Below are 19,955 nucleotides of genomic sequence, written 5' to 3' on the forward strand. Positions count from 1 at the left end.
ATTTGTGTGCTGAAAAAATAAGACGGTGAGTAGAAGAGATGGTCAAAGAGCATTGTTGGATCACATAATTAATTCATAGGCATGTAAAAGAGAGACTTTTGGATGTAAATGTGCTGAGAGAGGCAGCTGGAGGGATGTCTGATCACTATCATGTGGAGGCGAAGGTGAAGATTTGTAGAGATTTTCAAAAAAGAGGAGAGAATGTAAGGAAGAAGAAAGCAGTGAGAGTAAGCGAGCTTGAATAGGAGAGTTATGTAAAGGAAAACCAGGAAAGATTGAGTGTAGAACAGCATAAGGTGAAAGCAAATGAAGAGAGGGGAGTGGGTGAGGAATACGATGTATTTAGGGAAGAAGTGATGGTGCATGCAAGTGATGCATGTGGCATGAGGAAGGTGGGAGGTGGGCAGATTAGAAAGGATAGTGAGTAATGGGATGAAGAAGTTAAGCAGTTAGTGAAAGACAAAAAAGAGGCATTTGGACGGTACTTGCAAGGAAGGAGTGCAAATGAATAGGCGATGTATAAGAGAAAGCAGCAGGACAAGAGGAACATGCAAGGGTTGAAAAAGAGGACAAATGAAAGTTGGGGTGAAAGAGTATCATTAAACTTTAGGGAGAATAAAAAGATCTTTTGGATGGAGGTAAATAATATGCAAAAGACAGGAGCAAATGGGAGCATCGGTGAAGGGGGGTAAGGGAGGAAGTGATAACAGGTAATGGTGGAGTGAGGAGGAGATGCAGTATTCTGAAGGAATGTTGATTATGTTTGATGATGTAGGGTGTTTCAGTTGGGGGTGGGGTGCAAAGTGAGAGTCAGGGAGTGTGGTTTGGTGAAATGTGAAGAGTTATGAAAGCCTTGCAAAAGATGAAAGCTGGCAAGGAGGTGGAAGTGGATGGTACTGCAGTTGAGTTTAATAAGACAGGGGCTGACTGTGTTGTTGATCGGTAGGTAAGGATATTCAGTGTACGTATGTATCATGGTGAAGTGCATGAGGATTGGTGGAATGTATGTATAGTGCCACCGTACAAAGGCAAAGGGTATGAAGGTAAGTATTCAAACTACAGAGGCATAAGTTTGTTGAGTAAACCTGGAAAATCGTATGGGAGGATATTGATTGAGATAATGAAGGCATGTACAGAGCATCAGATTGGGGAGGAGCAGTGTGGTTTCAGAAATGGTAGAGGATGTGTGGATTAGGTGCACTTTGAAAAATGTATGTGAAAAGTACTTAGAAAAACAGATGGAATTGTATGTGGCATTCATGGATCTGGAGAGGGCATATGATTGGAATGACAGAGATGTTTTATGGGAGGTATTAAGAATATATAGTGGGGAGGTAGGCTGCTAGAAGCAGTGAGTTTTATCAAGGGTATAAGGCATGCATAGGAGCAGGAGGAGAGGAAAGTGATTGGTTCCCATTGATGGTTGGTCTGCCACAGGGGTTCTGATGTTTCTATGGTTTTTAATTTGTTTATAGATGGTGTGGTTAGGGATGTAAATGCAAGAGTTTTGGAGAGAGGGGCGAGTATGCAGTCTGTCAGGGATAAAAGGGCATGGGAAGTGTCGATTGTTGTTTGCTGATGATACAGTACTGATGGCTGATTCGAGTGGGAAACTATAGAAGTTGGTGACTGAGTCTGGAAAAGTGTGTGAAAGGAGAAAGTTGAGTGTAAATGTGAATAAGAGCACGGTTATTACATTCAGCAGGGCGGAAAGACTAGTTAGTTATTATGTAGGTTTGAATGGAGAAAAATTAGAGGAAGTGAAGTGTTTTCGATATCTGGAAATGGACTTGGCAGTGAATGGAATCATGAAAGCAGAAGTGAGTCATAGGGTGGGGGAGGGGGCAAAGGTTCTGGGAACAATGAAGAATGTGTGGAAAGGGAGAACATTATCCCAAAGAGCAAAAATGGGCATGTTTGAAGGAATAGTAGTTCCAACTATATTATATAGATGTGAGGCATAGGCTATAGATATGGTTGTATGGAGGAGGGACGATGTGTTAGAAATGAAGTGTTTCAGGACAATATGTGGTGAGGTGGTTTGATCTAGTAAGTAATGAGATGGTATGACAGATATGTGGTGATAAAAAGAGTGTGGTTGAGATAGCAGAAGAGGGTGTGTTGAAATGGTTTAGACATATGGAAAGAATGAATGAGGAAAGACTGGCAAAGAGGATATGTGTGTCAGAGGTGGAGGAAATATGTAGGTGGCAGGATGAAGTGAAAAAACATTTTGAGCAATCAGGGCCTGAACATACAAGAGGATGATATGGCATGCATGGTATAGAGGATGAAATGGCATGCACGGTATAGAGGAAATTGGAACGATGTGTTGTACTGGGGTCAACATGCTGTCAATGGACTGAACAAGACATGTGAAACATCCAAAGTAAACCATGGAAAGGTCTGTGGGACCTGGATGTGGATAGGGAGCTACGATTTTGGTGCATAACATATGACAGCTAGAGAATGAGTGTGAGCAGATGTGGCCTTTATTTGTGTTTCCTGGCACTACCTCACTGATGCAGGTGGTGGTGATGTTTCCTATAGGGTGGGGTGGCACAAGGAATGGATGAGAGCAAGCATGAATATGTACATGTGTATACATGTTTATGTATGTGTGTGTGTGTGTGTGTGTGTGTGTGTGTGTGTGTGTGTGTGTGTGTGTGTGCATGTATGTATATATAAGTGGAAGTGTCTTTCTTTGTCTGTTTCCTGGCACTACCTCACTAACATGGGAAACAGCAATCAAATATAATAAATAAATGATTAAATAAAAACTATTAATCTTTAAGAAAGTGCAATGCTGTTGCCAGCCTTTAAAACATGGTCAAAGATTTTTCCAAGCATTTTAGTCACCTTTAATCTATCTGTTTATCTACCTATTTATCCAGCCATCTATTTATCTAGGTGTTGCCAAACTCCACTTGCTTGAGGTTACATCACAAGTGAAAAGTCACCTTTGCTGAAGCAGGATCACTAGGAGTACAGTCTCATCAAAGATTTTTTCACTCCAAAGGAATCCATTTTCCCCACTAGAAGTAGTGCAGCCTTAGGATGCAGGAGCTACTGGAGAAAGCTTCTGGATAACACCATGATTCTTTCTATGAGAGAGATCCTACGGTAATTATGATTGAATTCAGAAATCCGTTACTCATTCAAACTATCCATTTATTTATCAATCTATATATCTATTAATGTACTATATCTGTCTATCATCATTAGTCACTTTTAATCTATCTATCTGTTTATCTGTTTATTATTGGATTACGTGTTGATTGATAGGCGCGCGAAAGAGAGACTTTTGGATGTTAACGCGCTGAGAGGTGCAACTGGAGGGATGTCTGATCATTATCTTGTGGAGGCGAAGGTGAAGATATGCAGAGGTTTTCAGAAAAGAAGAGAGTGTGTTGGGGTGAAAAGAGTGGTGAGAGTAAGTGAGCTTGGGAAGGAGACTTGTGTGAGGAAGTACCAGGACAGACTGAGTACAGTATGGAAAAAGGTGAGAACAAAGGACGTAAGGGGAGCGAGAGAGGAATGGGATGTATTTAGGGAAGCAGTGATGGCTTGCGCAAAAGATGCTTGTGGCATGAGAAACATGGGAGGTGGGCAGATTAGAAAGGGTGGTGAGCGGTGGGATGAAGAAGTAAGATTATTAGTGAAAGAGAAGAGAGAGGCATTTGGATGATTTTTGCAAGGAAACAAAGCAAATGAATAGGAGATGTATAAAAGAAAGAGGCAGGAGGTCAAGAGAAAGGTGCAAGAGGTGAAAAAGAGGGCAAATGAGAGTTGGGGTGAGAGAGTATCATTAAATTTTAGGGAGAATAAAAAGATGTTTTAGATGGAGGTAAATTAAAAGCATAAGACAAGGGAACAAATGGGAATATCAGTGAAGGGGGCTAATGGGAGGTGATAACAAGTATTGGTAATGTGAGAAGATGGAGTGAGTATTTTGAAGGTTTGTTGAATGTGTTTGATGATAGAGTGGCAGATATAGGGTGTTTTGGTCGAGGTGGTGTGCAAAGTGAGAGGGTTCGGGAGAATGATTTGGTAAACAGAGGAGAGGAAGTAAAGGCTTTGCTGAAAGCTGGCAAGGTAGCGGGTTTGGATGGTATTGCAGTGGAATTTATAAAAAAAAGGGGGTGACTGTATTGTTGACTGGTTGGTAAGGTTATTTAATGTATGTATGACTCATGGTGAGGTACTTGAGGATTGGTGGAATGCTTGTATAGTGCCATTGTACAAAGGCAAAGGGGATAAAAGTGAGTGCTCAAATTACAAAGGTATAAGTTTGTTGAGTATTCCTGGGAAATTATATGGGAAGGTATTGATTGAGAAGGTGAAGGCATGTACAGAGCATCAGATTGAGGAAGAGCAGTGTGGTTTCATAAGTGGTAGAGGATCTGTGGATCAGGTGTTTGCTTTAAAAAATGTATGTGAGAAATACTTAGAAAAGCAAATGGACTTGTATGTAGCATTTATGGATCTAGAGAAGGCATATGATAGAGTTGATAGAGATGCTCTGTGGAAGGTATTAAGAATACATGGTATGGGAGGCAAGTTGTGAGAAGCAATGAAAAGTTTTTATCGAGGATGTAAGGCATGTGTACGAGTAGGAAGAGAGGAAAGTGATTGGTTCTCAGTGAATGTTGGTTCACGGCAGGGGTCCGTGATGTCTCCATGGTTGTTTAATTTGTTTATGGATGGGGTTTTAGGGAGGTGAATGCAAGAGTTTTAGAAAGAGGGGCAAGTATGCAGTCTGTTGTGGATGAGAGGGGCTTGGGAAGTGAGTCAATTGTTGTTCGCTGATGATACAGTGCTGGTGGCTGATTCGGGTGAGAAACTGCAGAACCTGGCGACTGAGCTTGGTAAAGTGCGTGTGTGAAAGAAGAAAGCTGAGAGTAAATGTGAATAGAGTTTGGTAAAAAGTGTGAAAGAAGAAAGCTGAAAGTAAATGTGAATAAGAGCAAGGATATTAGGTACAGCAGGGAAGAGGGACAAGTCAATTGGGAGGTAAGTTTGAATGGAGAAAAACTGGAGGAAGTGAAGTGTTTTAGATATCTGGGAGTGGATTTGGCAGCAGATGGAACCATGGAAGCGGAAGTGAATCAAAGGGGGGGAGGGGGAGAAAGTTCTGGGTGTGTTGAAAAGTGTGTGGAAGTCGAGAACATTATCTTGGAAAGCAAAAATGGGTATGTCTGAAGGAATAGTGGTTCCAGCAATGGTTGTGTGGTGTGGGCTGGTGATAGAGTTGTGCAGAGGAGTGTGGATGTGCTGGAAATGAGATATTTGAGGACAATATGTGGTGTGAGGTGGTTTGATCGAGTAAGTAATGTAAGGGTGGTAATAAAAAGAGTGTGGTTGAGACAACAGAAGAGGGTGTTCTGAAATGGTTTGGTCACATGGAAAGAATGAGTGAGGAAAGACTGACAAAGAGGATATATGTGTCAGTGGTGGAGGGAATGAGAAGTGGGAGACCAAATTCGAGGTGGAAGATGGAGTGAAAAAGATTTTGAATGATCAGGGCCTGAACATGTAGGAGGGTGAAATGCATGCAACAAATAGAGTGAATTGGAACAATGTGGTACACCGGGGTCGACGTGCTGTCAATGGATTGAACCAGCGCATGTGAAGCGTCTTGAGGTAAACCATGGAAAGCTTTGTGGGGCTTGAATGTGGAAAGGGAGCTGTATTTTCTGTGCATTATACATGACAACTAGAGACTGAGTGTGAACAAATGTGGCCTTTGTTGTCTTTTCCTAGCGCTACCTCGTGCACATGTGAGGGGAGGGGGTTGTCATTTCATGTGTGGCGGGGTAGCAACGGGAATGAATAAGGGCAGACAGTATGAATTATGTACATGTGTATATATGCATATGTCTGTGTGTGTATATATATGTATATGTTGAGATGTATAGGTATGTATACATGTGTGTGTGGACATGTATGTATATACATGTGTATGTGGATGGGTTGGGCCATTCTTTCATCTGTTTCCTTGCGCTACCTCGCTAACGCGGGAGACAGCAACAAAGTATAATAAATAAATAACATATATTTAGAGTTATTTTGCCATGTCTATATAATCCTCTTTTACCTCCCTTTTGATTTTTTTGGATCCTTTGGTATTTCAAGATTGCAAAAAATTAGCTTTTTATATGTCTTGGCTATTGACCAGTTCAGTCCAAATAATGCACGTGCATTTGTTTGACTTTAGAACTAGCATTTAATAGGTAAAGCTCATTTATGAGCTAATTGACAGAAAAGCTGTGCAATGATTTACTTCTGCAAATGTGAGGTACAAGCAAGATAGTGCAACAAGGACAACATTTATGCGGTGTCACTCAAAGAGAGAAAACAATATTTTCATTGCTCAAAATAGACCTTTTATTTATATCCTTGAGTGGCCAAGACAGCTTTTCCTGTTGCATTGATTTTATAGATATATTATACAGCTGTTCATGGATGATTGTAGTTATTTCCTTTCTTCTGTAGAGTAGTATCCAACAGCCTTATTGCCTCAGTTGCTAATGTACATAAGTAGTGGAAGCTTCATGGTCTCCAGTGGACATGAAAAACAGGAAAATTATGAGAAGTAATTTTGAGAAGGGATAATTGGGCAATTTGAATGAAATTGAAATTATTAGGGATAAATGGGGAATTTGATGGAAATTGAAAATATTAGGGAAAGCCTTTTCCCTTTCTTTTGTATTCAAGGCCCAAGATGAGCATCCGTGCAGCACTGCCAGGACTACTAAACTGTCTAACCTACCTATCTCTGCCCTGACAAACACTGATCTCTCCTTCCACCCTAAGACTCACTTCAACTCCCCATGATTCTATCTGCTGCCATGACCAATCTTAGTTATCCAAAGGACTCCACTTCATTCAGATCTTTCCCAATTAGGCATTTATGCCAATGTCACTCAAAAAGAGATAAAATAATTTCTTCATCTCTCAAAACAGGCCATTTGTTTATATATCTGAATGGGCAAGGCAGCTTTTCCTGTTTCATTAATTTTCGTATGTATATACACTTGTTCATGGATGATTGTAGTGATATCCTTTTCTCTGTAGTTTACTCAACAGCCTTGTTGCCTCAGTCTCCAATGTACATAAATAGAGGAAGCTTCATGGTCTATGGGACACTGAAAATTATGATAAATAATTTTCTACAGAAGAAAGTCAGGCAATTTGATGAAACTGAAAATGTCAGGAAAAATCGGGTAAGTTGAAGGAAACATAATATCAGGAAAAAACAAGGGAATTTAAAGGAAAAGTTACTATTTGAATAATTGCTAGTCATTTTAGTGATGCAAACTTGCATATAGACTACCATCTTTACATGCTGATTAACTGCTAATCTCCCTGGTACCTGTTTGCAATTCAGCATTCTCATGTTGTCTCCCCATTACATAACCAGCCTCAGCTTCATATAACATGTATGGTGTCTTGAATATGGCTATTTTGAGAGATTCAGCTCTCTCTTTAGTTCATATTTTGTAACGCAGACAAGAAAGAAAATTTGCAAGTCATATGATGAAGTTACAAAAGCAAATAATTCTGAGTACTGGGAACAAAATCAAACCCCCAAAAATAACATTTTTATTTCAAATGCTGTAGGAACACTACCACTGTACTTGTTGTGGATAGGGGACTGCAGTTTCAGTGCATTACCCAAAACAGCTAGTGAATGGATGTGAGTGAATGAAGCCTTTTTTCATTTGTTGCTGGTGCTATCAACACGAGAAATGGCAAACAAGTATGAAAGAAAAAGAAGGAGACGGTTGTACCCAGTGCAAACAATGGTATCACTTGAACACATCCACTCTTAACTTTCATGTATAATATACTGAAACAAAGCCTACCAATCATAGGATAGCCCCACCAAACATGAAAACATATAACAACGTAGTGACTAAGGTAAGAATATTCATACCATTACCTAGACACCTATTTCAAGTATCTTACAAGAAGAAGTTCAATTCAAATCCTGATTCCGATGTCCATCTGAAGCACGTCAACCCTTGTTAACCACATCGCTCCAATTATCACTTATCCTGCTCTCTTTCTTACAACTTTTCCTGCTTGGTTACAAGGCGCCCTGATCAACACAATTTTTTTACACATATGAAAATTAATCAATCCTCCAATTTGTTACCTCTTCTACCATGTCCATACACCCTCCACACATAATCTTTGGTCAATCTTTCCTCATAAGATATCCTGCTATGAAATGGTGACCAAACACATTCAAAACACCCTACTTATTGCATCATCTCAGGGCCACGTAATTTAGTATATTATATTCCAAACAATAATCCTTTACCCATTACGTACTTACCTGGTTCAAACCACCTCATCCCCTCTTGTCCTCCTCAACATCTTCATTTCCACCATCATCATTTCCTGCGCTCTTTCTCTTGTTCCTACCCACGTCCTCGCAACATACAAATTTAGGAACCAACTATTACTGTAATCATAAACGCATTTTTGTCTTATCATCCAGAGATAATCTGAGCTGCAAGCTTCAAATCACATTTTTCAAAGGCTCCATATAATTTTCGCCCCCTCGATCACCCTATTATTCATCCGCTTTGCCATGGTTTCTATGGGGAATGAGTCTACTAAATACAACACCAGTATCTAAAAGCATGTGATCTTCTCAAATTTTTCTCCATCGAACACTACTCTTCCACCAATTGACATTGAGCCCTCACCTAGGCAATGTAACCTAACTACCTTGCTCATCTAATTCTCAATTTTTACAACTTAACTTTCTTTCATTGAAAAACATCATCATATGCAAATTTTCATAAAGCAATCATTGTAGTATAAACAGCATCAACTCATCTGACTCACCAGCTTCTGCAGTTTCTCACATGAATCAGCCACCAGCGCTGTATCATCAGCGAACAACAACTGACTCACTTCCCAAGCTCTCTCATCCCCAACAGACTTCATACTTGCCCCTCTTTCCAGGACTCTTGCATTTACCTCCCTAACAACCCCATCCATAAACAAATTAAACAACCATGGAGACATCACACACCCCTGCCGCAAACCTACATTCACTGAGAACCAATCACTTTCCTCTCTTCCTACACGTACACATGCCTTACATCCTCGATAAAAACTTTTCACTGCTTCTAACAACTTGCCTCCCACACCATATATTCTTAATACCTTCCACAGAGCATCTCTATCAACTCTATCATATGCCTTCTCCAGATCCATAAATGCTACATACAAATCCATTTGCTTTTCTAAGTATTTCTCACATACATTCTTCAAAGCAAACACCTGATCCACACATCCTCTACCACTTCTGAAACCGCACTGCTCTTCCCCAATCTGATGCTCTGTACATGCCTTCACCCTCTCAATCAATACCCTCCCATATAATTTACCAGGAATACTCAACAAACTTATACCTCTGTAATTTGAGCACTCACTCTTATCCCCTTTGCCTTTGTACAATGGCACTATGCACGCATTCCGCCAATCCTCAGGCACCTCACCATGAGTCATACATACATTAAATAACCTTACCAACCAGTCAACAATACAGTCACCCCCTTTTTTAATAAATTCCACTGCAATACCATCCAAACCTGCTGCCTTGCCGGCTTTCATCTTCCGCAAAGCTTTTACTACCTCTTCTCTGTTTACCAAATCATTTTCCCTAACCCTCTCACTTTGCACACCACCTCGACCAAAACACCCTATATCTGCCACTCTGTCATCAGACACATTCAACAAACCTTCAAAATACTCATTCCATCTCCTTCTCACATCACCACTACTTGTTATCACCTCCCCATTTACGCCCTTCACTGAAGTTCCCATTTGCTCCCTTGTCTTACGCACCCTATTTACCTCCTTCCAGAACATCTTTTTATTCTCCCTAAAATTTACTGATAGTCTCTCACCCCAACTCTCATTTGCCCTTTTTTCACCTCTTGCACCTTTCTCTTGACCTCCTGTCTCTTTCTTTTATACTTCTCCCACTCAATTGCATTTTTTTCCCTGCAAAAATCATCCAAATGCCTCTCTCTTCTCTTTCACTAATACTCTTACTTCTTCATCCCACCACTCACTACCCTTTCTAAACAGCCCACCTCCCACTCTTCTCATGCCACAAGCATCTTTTGCGCAATCCATCACTGATTCCCTAAATACATCCCATTCCTCCCCCACTCCCCTTACTTCCATTGTTCTCACCTTTTTCCATTCTGTACACAGTCTCTCCTGGTACTTCCCCACACAGGTCTCCTTCCCAAGCTCACTTACTCTCACCACCTTCTTCACCCCAACATTCACTCCTCTTTTCTGAAAACCCATACTAATCTTCACCTTAGCCTCCACAAGATAATGATCAGACATCCCTCCAGTTGCACCTCTCAGCACATTAACATCCAAAAGTCTCTCTTTCGCACGCCTGTCAATTAACACGTAATCCAATAACGCTCTCTGGCCATCTCTCCTACTTACATAAGTATACTTATGTATATCTCGCTTTTTAAACCAGGTATTCCCAATCATCAGTCCTTTTTCAGCACATAAATCTACAAGCTCTTCACCATTTCCATTTACAACACTGAACACCCCATGCATACCAATTATTCCCTCAACTGCCACATTACTCACCTTTGCATTCAAATCACCCATCACTATAACCCGGTCTCGTGCATCAAAACCGCTAACACACTCATTCAGCTGCTCCCAAAACACTTGCCTCTCATGATCTTTCTTCTCATGCCCAGGTGCATATGCACCAATAATCACCCACCTCTCTCCATCAACTTTCAATTTTACCCATATTAATCGAGAATTTACTTTCTTACATTCTATCACATACTCCCACAACTCCTGTTTCAGGAGTATTGCTACTCCTTCCCTTGCTCTTGTCCTCTCACTAACCCCTGACTTCACTCCCCAGACATTTCCAAACCACTCTTCCCCTTTACCCTTGAGCTTCGTTTCACTCAGAGCCAAAACATCCAGGTTCCTTTCCTCAAACATACTACCTATCTCTCCTTTTTTCACATCTTGGTTACATCCACACACATTTAGGCACCCCACTCTGAGCCTTCGAGGAGGATGATCACTCCCCGCGTGACTCCTTCTTCTGTTTCCCATTTTAGAAAGTTAATACAAGGAGGGGAGGATTTCCGGCCCCCCGCTCCCGTCCCCTCTAGTCGCTTTCTACGACACGCGAGGAATACGTGGGAAGTATTCTTTCACCCCTATCCCCAGGGATAATATACATATATATATACATATACACACACACACACACACATACGCACATACACACACACACACACACATACATATATATACATATGAAAAATGTAAGAAACAATTTAGAAAACAAACTTTTAGCTTGAAATGAATGAAAAAAAATGAATGTCACATAATGGTTCAACCTCTGGTTATGGAAAAGGAAATGTACAATTTATTCACACAAACGTCAATAGCAGTTCTCATCAATTTCACCACTGTATCAATAAGCTTCAATGTCTACAGAATATTTCATGATTTATCTTCGCTATTTCTTACGCCCATTCAATCCCTACCATTTCTTACAGCCAATGAACCTAGCTATGATTCATTCATATTTGAAGTGAGAAAACAAAAAACACAACTCATATATTCACACTATCCAAATTCAGAAAAATTATAAGCATACTGTAAGTGACTTAAGGTTAAGAATATTCATACTCCATAATTACTCTAAATTAAGAAAACTGAATCCTAAGAAGAATTTCAAGTATCTTACAATGAATGAAGTTGAAAACAAGTTTGAAAATCCTATTCCGAAGTGTCCATCAATAATTTTACTGAGACCTTCTTGTTGAACTGCAATACATTCCAAAATTTATAAAGCAAGAGCTGTTTATCCCAGCATCTCATTTTCTTCCTAACGTTTTCCTGTTTCTTTGGATAATAGGGACAGAAGGACTGTAATCTTTCCTGACTCTATTACCCAATTTTTCATAATACAATATGGAAAACTTAAAGAAAAAAGTGCAAATCTCTGCACTATGCCATAAATTTTAAACACTGCCTGTCTACCATTGGAGTACATACACATCACACAGTGGCCAGATCTGTTTGGCAGGATTCTTCATGCAGTATCCATGAAGGATATGGCCTGACTATTAGAAGAGTATGGATGACTATGAGATATGCAAGTCAGCAAATCAAATACAAAAAATCCTACTTATTGGCAAAATCATTCATTTTGGTGAGTTTCCTCAGCGTAATTTAAGTACACTGATTCATAATTCCAGTGAAGCAGAAGTTATGAATGAGACAACTTTATCAGCAGCCCCATTATGCAGTACTGTACCTGGTGTTCCAAAGCCAAACTGTGAGTTCTCATCCTCCTCTTTCTTGCTTCCTTTTCTTTTATCACCATCTTTATCATCTTCTCCCATGATCATTTTCTGCAGCTCTTTTCTCTCTTGTTCTTCCTTCTCCAGTGTCATCTGCAATATATGTCTAAATTAAGGATTTCCTTTATCAAGACAACTTAATGTGTGGACTGTTAATCATAAAAAGCATGTATTAAAAATGCTTAACCCTTCAATGCATCCAGATGCATAATCATGGAAGCTGGGCAAAGCTTCAAGATAATTTCACACCTCAATTTCATGGCGTGTATAAAGTGTTGGTGGTGCATGATAATTTCTCCCCATGATCATTCTTCTAGTTATATCAGTAAGAAAACATTTGCATGAGTTTCTATGGAGGAATTTGAGTGACTTTTAGCTAAATACAGAGGACCAGCCAGTTGATCTGAAATATTTGATGGATGATCTGTCTTCAAATTGTGTGGAGGGCAAGTCCATGAACACTTACTCTTTCAGCACTACAAGTTGACCAAGATGAGGCAGAACATAAGTGTTCTCACAAAAGTGGAGGCAATGTTGCCAGAACCAACCTTACCTTGATAAAACTGCATCTCACTGATTCTGCTGATATTTTTACAAACTTTTATCGTTTTCCCATTATGAAAAAATTATCAATGAATTACATTCAGTATGACAAAGATATATTGCAATTATAATGTTATCAATATTTCAGTTGGGAAAATAAGTTATAAAACATGCAGTGGCAACTCATCTGACTCATGCATTATTCTGAAACATCTACAAGACTTCTACAAGTTATTACAACGAATGTGGTGGATGAAAAATACTTCTGAAGTTATTTTTTTTCATTGTTATATGAATATTTCATTGTTATATGAATATTTCTCCCCTATCCCTGGGGATAGGGGAGAAAGAGTACTTCCCACGCATTCCTCACGTGTCGTACAAGGCAACTAAAGGGCACCGGAGCAGGGGGCTAGAAACCCTCCCTCCTTGTATTTAACTTTCTAAAAGGGGAAACAGAAGGAGGAGTCACGCGGGGAGTGCTCATCCTCCCCAAAGGCTTAGATTGGGGTGTCTAAATGTGTGTGGATGTAACCAAGATGTGAAAAAAGGAGAGATAGGTAGTATGTTTGAGGAAAGGAACCTGGATGTTTTGGCTCTGAGTGAAACGAAGCTCAAGGGTAAAGGGGAAGAGTGATTTGGGAATGTCTTGGGAGTAAAGTCAGGGGTTAGTGAGAGGACAAGGGCAAGGGAAGGAGTAGCACTACTCCTGAAACAGGAGTGGTGGGAGTATGTGATAGAGTGTAAGAAAGTAAACTCTAGATTGATATGGGTAAAACTGAAAGTTGATGGAGAGAGATGGGTGATTATTGGTGCATATACACCTGGGCATGAGAACAAAGATCATGAGAGGCAAGTGTTTTGGGAGCAGCTGAGTGAGTGTGTTAGTGGTTTTGATGCACAAGACCAGGTTATAGTGATGGGTGATTTGAATGCAAAGGTGAGTAACATGGCAGTTGAGGGAATAATTGGTATACATGGGGTGTTCAGTGTTGTAAATGGAAATGTTGAGGAGCTTGTAGATTTATGTGCTGAAAAAGGACTGCTGATTGGGAATACCTGGTTTAAAAAGAGAGATATACATAAGTGTACGTATGTAAGTAGGAGAGATGGCCAGAGAGCGTTATTGGATTATGTGCTAATTGACAGGCATGCGAAAGAGAGACTTTTGGATGCTAATGTGCTGAGAGGTGCAACTGCAGGGATGTCTGATCATCATCTTGTGGAGGCGAAGGTGAAGATTTGTAGAGGTTTTCAGAAAAGAAGACAGAATGTTGGAGTGAAGAGAGTGGTGAGAGTAAGTGAGCTTGGGAAGGAGACTTGTGTCAGGAAATACCAGGAGAGACTGAGTATATAATGGAAAAAGGTGAGAACAAAGGACGTAAGGGGAGTGGGGGAGGAATGGGATGTATTTAGGGAATCAGTGATGGCTTGCGCAAAAGATGCTTGTGGCATGAGAAGTGTGGGAGGTGGGCAGGTTAGAAATGGTAGTGAGTGGTTGGATGAAGGAGTAAGATCATTAGTGAAAGAGAAGAGAGAGGCATTTGGATGATTTTTGCAGGGAAATAATGCAACCGAGTGGGAGATGTATAAAAGAAAGAGACAGGAGGTCAAGAGAAAGGTGCAAGAGGTGAAAAAGAGGGCAAATGAAAGTTTGGGTGAGAGAGTATCATTAAATTTTAGGGAGAATAAAAAGATGTTTTGGAAGGAGGTAAATAAAGTGCGTAAGACAAGGGAGCAAATGGGAACTTCAGTGAAGGGAGCTAATGGGGAGGTGATAACAAGTAGTGGTGATGTGAGAAGGAGATGGAGTGAGTATTTTGAAGGTTTGTTGAATGTGTTTGATGATAGAGTGGCAGATATAGGGGGTTTTAGTCGAGGTGGTGTGCAAAGTGACAGGGTTAGGGAGAATGATTTGGTAAACAGAGAAGAGGTAGTAAAAGCTTTGCGGAAGATGAAAGCCGGCAAGGCAGCGGGTTTGGATAGCATTGCAGTGAATTTATTAAAAATGGGGTGACTGTATTGTTGACTGGTTGGTGAGGTTATTCAATGCATGTATGATTCATGGTGAGGTGCCTGAGGATTGGGAGAATGCTTGCATGGTGCCATTGTACAAAGGCAAAGGGGATAAGAGTGAGTGCTCAAATTACAGAGGTATAAGTTTGTTGAGTATTCCTGGGAAATTATATGGGAGGGTATTGAATGAGAGGGTGAAGGCATGTACAGAGCATCAGATTGGGGAAGAGCAGAGTGGTTTCATAAGTGGTAGAGGATGTGTGGATCAGGTGTTTGCTTTGAAGAGTGTATGTGAGAAATACTTAGAAAAGCAAATGGATTTGTATGTAGCATTTATGGATCTGGAGAAGGCACATGATAGAGTTGACAGAGATGCTCTGTGGAAGGTATTAAGAATATATGGTGTGGGAGGTAAGTTGTTAGAAGCAGTGAAAAGTTTTTATCGAGGATGTAAGGCATGTGTACGTGTAGGGAGAGAGGAAAGTGATTGGTTCTCAGTGAATGTAGGTTTGCGGCAGGGGTGTGTGATGTCTCCATGGTTGTTTAATTTGTTTATGGATGGGGTTGTTAGGGAGGTGAATGCAAAGGTTTTTGAAAGAGGGGCAAGTATGCAGTCTGTTGTGGATGAGAGAGCTTGGGAAGTGAGTCAGTTGTTGTTCGCTGATGATACAGTGCTGGTGGCTGATTCACGTGAGAAACTGCAGAAGCTGGTGACTGAGTTTGGTAAAGTGTGTGAAAGAAGAAAGTTGAGAGTAAATGTGAATAAGAGCAAGGTTATTAATAAGTACAGTAGGGTTGAGGGTCAAGTCAATTGGGAGATAAGTTTGAATAGAGAAAAACTGGAGGAAGTGAAGTGTTTTAGATATCTGGGAGTGGATTTGGCAGCAGATGGAACCATGGAAATGGAAGTGAATCATAGGGTTGGGGGAGGGGGCGAAAGTTCTGGGATCGTTGAAGAATGTGTGGAAGTTGACAACATTATCTTGGAAAGCAAAATGGGTATGTTTGAAGGAATAGTGGTTCCAACAATGTTATATGGTTGCGAGGCGTGGGCTATGGATTGAGTTGTGCTGAGGAGGGTGGATGTGATGGAAATGAGATGTTTGAGGACAATATGAGGTGTGAGATGGTTTGATCGAGTAAGTAACGTAAGGGTAAGAGAGATGTGTGGAAATAAAAAGAGCATGGTTGAGAGAGCAGAAGAGGGTGTTTTGAAATGGTTTGGTCACATGGAGAGAATGAGTGAGGAAAGATTGACCAAGAGGATATAGGTGTCAGAGGTAGAGGGAATGAGGAGAAATTTGAGATCAAATTGGAGGTGGAAAGATGGAGTGACAAAGATTTTCAGTGATCGGGGCCTGAACATGCAGGAGGGCGAAAGGCGTGCAAAGAATAGAGTGAATTGGAACGATGTGGTATACCAGGGTCGACGTGCTGTCAATGGATTGATCCAGGGCATGTGAAGCGTCTGGGGTAAACCATGGAAAGTTCTGTGGGGCCTGGATGTGGAAAGGGAGCTGTGGTTTCGGTGCATTATTACATGACAGCAAGAGACTGAGTGTGAACGAATGTGGCCTTTGTTGTCTTTTCCTAGCGCTACCTCACGCACATGAGGGGGGAGGGGGGGGTTGTTATTTCATGTGTGGCAGGGTGGCGATAGGAATGAATAAAGGCAGACAGTATGAATTATGTACATGTGTATATATGTATATGTCTGTGTGTGTATATATATGTATATGTTGAGATGTATAGGTATGTATATTTGCGTGTGTGGACGTGTATGTATATACATGTGTATGTGGGTGGGTTGGGCCATTTCTTTTGTCTGTTTCCTTGCGCTACCTCACTAACGCGGGAGACAGCGACAAACAAAATAAATATAATAACATATAATGAATGTATGGATCATAGTGAGGTGTTTGAGGACAGGTGGAATGCTTGTATAATGCCTTTTGTATAAGGCAAGTGGGACAAATGTCAGTGTTCAAATTACAGAGACATTAGTTTGCAGGGTGTACCTAAAAAGTGTACAAAGGGCAAAGAAGTAGCACTGAAGTTTACCAATTATAGAGACTTGCCATGGCCATCCCATTTGGGAATTCCCAGTGAGAATGGGCATCAAAGATATAGATAAACAGAATGTGTACCTTGAAAGTTGTAAGGAAGGGTAGTGACTGAAAGAGTGATGGAATGCACAGAGCATCAGACAGGGTAGGAACAATATGGTTTCAGGAGTGGGCAATCACAAGGCCAAAAATTATGTAGAGCTGGTTAAGACTATGGTGAAGCACTATGGCAAAATAGGCTGCAGGATACCCCTCAAAGTCCATATCCTCAATGCTCAACTTGATCAATTTAAGGAGAACATGGGAGCATATTCAGAGAAGCAAGGAGAATATTTTCACCAGACTTTGAATGCCGCTACCAAGGAATATATAACATGAACATGATGGAAGATTATATTGCGGTATAATTCATGAGTGATTTACAGTACAATCTTAAGTCTTGAATAACTACTCACTTCTAAATCTTTTGTGATCACTTTTGTTTAACATTAATTTAAATAAATGTTAATTTTGATTCATATGTTGTTCTTTTTCTGACTGCTGTATGTGAAGAAAAATGTGCTAATTCATGCGATGTCCAACTGGAAATGGGGAAGTCAAAACATCACTGTACTGGTCACAAAAGCAAAGTCTGAAGGGAATAATAGCCTTTTTTCTTTGTTTTATGCATAAGCAATTAGGAAATAACACTTACTACCCAGGGACAAAAACTGTTACACAGTTATTTTTTTTTTTTTTTTTTTTTAACTATTCGCCATTTCCCGCATTAGCGAGGTAGCGTTAAGAACAGAGGACTGGGCCTTCTTTGGAATATCCTCACCTGGCCCCCTCTGTTCCTTCTTTTGGAAAATTAAAAAAAAACGAGAGTGGAGGATTTCCAGCCCCCCGCTCCCTCCCCTTCTAGTCGCCTTCTACGACATGCAGGGAATATGTGGGAAGTATTCTTAATCCCCTATCCCCAGGGATAATAATGTTATTATTGTGATAAATTATTATTATGATAAATCTTTTTCTGCTATGTTCAACTTGATTCAGAGGCATTATTTCATAACAGCAAAACTTTAACAATGCATAGAATTAACAGCTGCAACCATCAAATGCAGTGTTGTCAAATTCAAGCAACTGCTGGTAATACTGCCTCAAATTTTGCTAGAAAACTTTCTCCTGCCTTACCTTAGTGAACTTCCAATAATGGAAGGGCTAGTGTCCACAAAATCACTCCTCACAATCCAAAGTCTGGTCATCATTGTCAAATAATTCAAGATCAACTTGTACCTGACCCCTGAAATCTACCTAAAAGCTGCTCTGTTTCCTTACTGGAAAACTCATGAAAATGTCCCCTCATTAACATGGATGAAGAATGACACTGCAGTAAGAGATTAATGTGCTTTGTGGCCTCAGCCACAACCTAGGTTCAGCACATGACCTTGAAACCGAGGAATGAAACCTGACTCATGAATATCCATGCAGAGGCATCGCTCAGCTTGCATAAGTATCCATGTAGAGATACTAAAGGGTTAAATTGTGTACACTGTAAATTATATTGGCTGGCCAAAGATGGGAACTCAACAAAGGATGATTAATTGGACAGCTTGGAGGCTTCAGTAAACCTCTAGTTAGCAGTGGGGACAGTTGCATACCTTTTCAGAAAAGTTGCCCCATCTGAGATCCATCCATGGCACCTAGTGCATCCCAATCTGCCTAATCAACCCATCTCTTAGGAAATACCATGCTTCCACCACCAATATAAACATTTCTACATCCTTTAAAATAAGGAGAGTGCTGAATTGGTTTATCAGATTAGGAAAAAATCTCTCATTCTAATTTATCTGAACATGAGAATGAAATGAAAACGTGAGACATCAGCAAGAGTAAGGAAGATGAGCTTTAGAGAATAACGAATCATAGGTCACTTCTAAAAAATTTGTGTGGTGGCTCTTGTTATTAGCCTTAATGTGTATCCCTTCAATAACACTGACCGTGAAATCTTTGGAATCTTATTTCAAAATATAAATATAATGGCTTTAGCATTATTTGTGCACCTCTTAATGAATTGGAAAAAATTTCTTCTGTTTAGTTTTTACATTGGTGGATAGGTCCCCTAAGAAATGCACAGAGAAAGAGGGACTGTTGATTTAGGAGATAAAAACAACTACTATAAGACATCAACAAGAAGAGGAAATTCTTAAACTTAGAAATCTTGATAAATTTTTGACATTGCAAATATAAGAGCTTCAGTTCAAATCCAAAATATAACCATTATCATAAAAACCTTAGGTTCTTCTCATGGGAAATTTTGCATTTCATGTGGAAAAAACTAAAATGATACTGAAACTATAGAAAGTACTCTCACCTGTGAGGTAGTCTTCTTGTTAGCAAGAATATTTTCAATGTACTTCCCCTTTTCCTCCATATCTGAGTCATTATCCTCTTCCTCTGAAGATCCCTCATCGGTGGATAATACCTCCTCAGATGCCAGCACTCGATTCTGTAGGTCAAATATACGCTGACATTCCTCTTTGTATCTGAAAAACAAGATTTATGTGAATATTTTCTCCTATGTATAAAAAATAAATATACAGGCATATGCAACACTTTTGAACATCTTGAAAGAAAAGAGGTTTGAAAGGGTGATTGCTTGCAAATATGTAAGTTTTGAGTTGTGTTAAAACTTGTGTCTAATGTATTCAGTACGACAATTCTCTGCAGTGCAGAGGCAGTTATACTGCCTAAGAAATCTACAGCTATTTTCTATGTTAACTGAAATGGCATGGGCAATGAGGCTCTAATCAAGGCCATCTCTTTATTGCATCAGGCCATGTGAAACATCTGGGGTAAAGGAGAAGCAGGAGATTAAATTGAAGGTGGAAGGATGGAGTAAAAAAGATTTTGAGCAATTGGGGCCTGAACATACAGGAGGGTGAAA

At 40.1% G+C, this 19,955-nt stretch overlaps 1 protein-coding gene across 1 annotated transcript in view; it reads right to left on the reverse strand.

Annotated features, from left to right (window-relative positions):
• The window catches only part of Taf1 (TATA-box binding protein associated factor 1), a 323,621-nt gene that overhangs the window by 118,714 nt on the left and 184,952 nt on the right, over positions 1 to 19,955 (reverse strand). The window contains exons 20-21 of the mRNA XM_071676313.1: positions 19,383 to 19,554; positions 12,359 to 12,497 (exon numbers count right to left, since the gene is read on the reverse strand). Coding sequence (XP_071532414.1) covers positions 12,359 to 12,497; positions 19,383 to 19,554 — 311 coding nt within the window. The remainder of the gene's footprint in view (positions 1 to 12,358; positions 12,498 to 19,382; positions 19,555 to 19,955) is intronic.

This window comes from Panulirus ornatus, chromosome 1, assembly GCF_036320965.1.
Source record: "Panulirus ornatus isolate Po-2019 chromosome 1, ASM3632096v1, whole genome shotgun sequence".
Taxonomy (NCBI): Eukaryota; Metazoa; Arthropoda; class Malacostraca; order Decapoda; family Palinuridae; genus Panulirus; species Panulirus ornatus.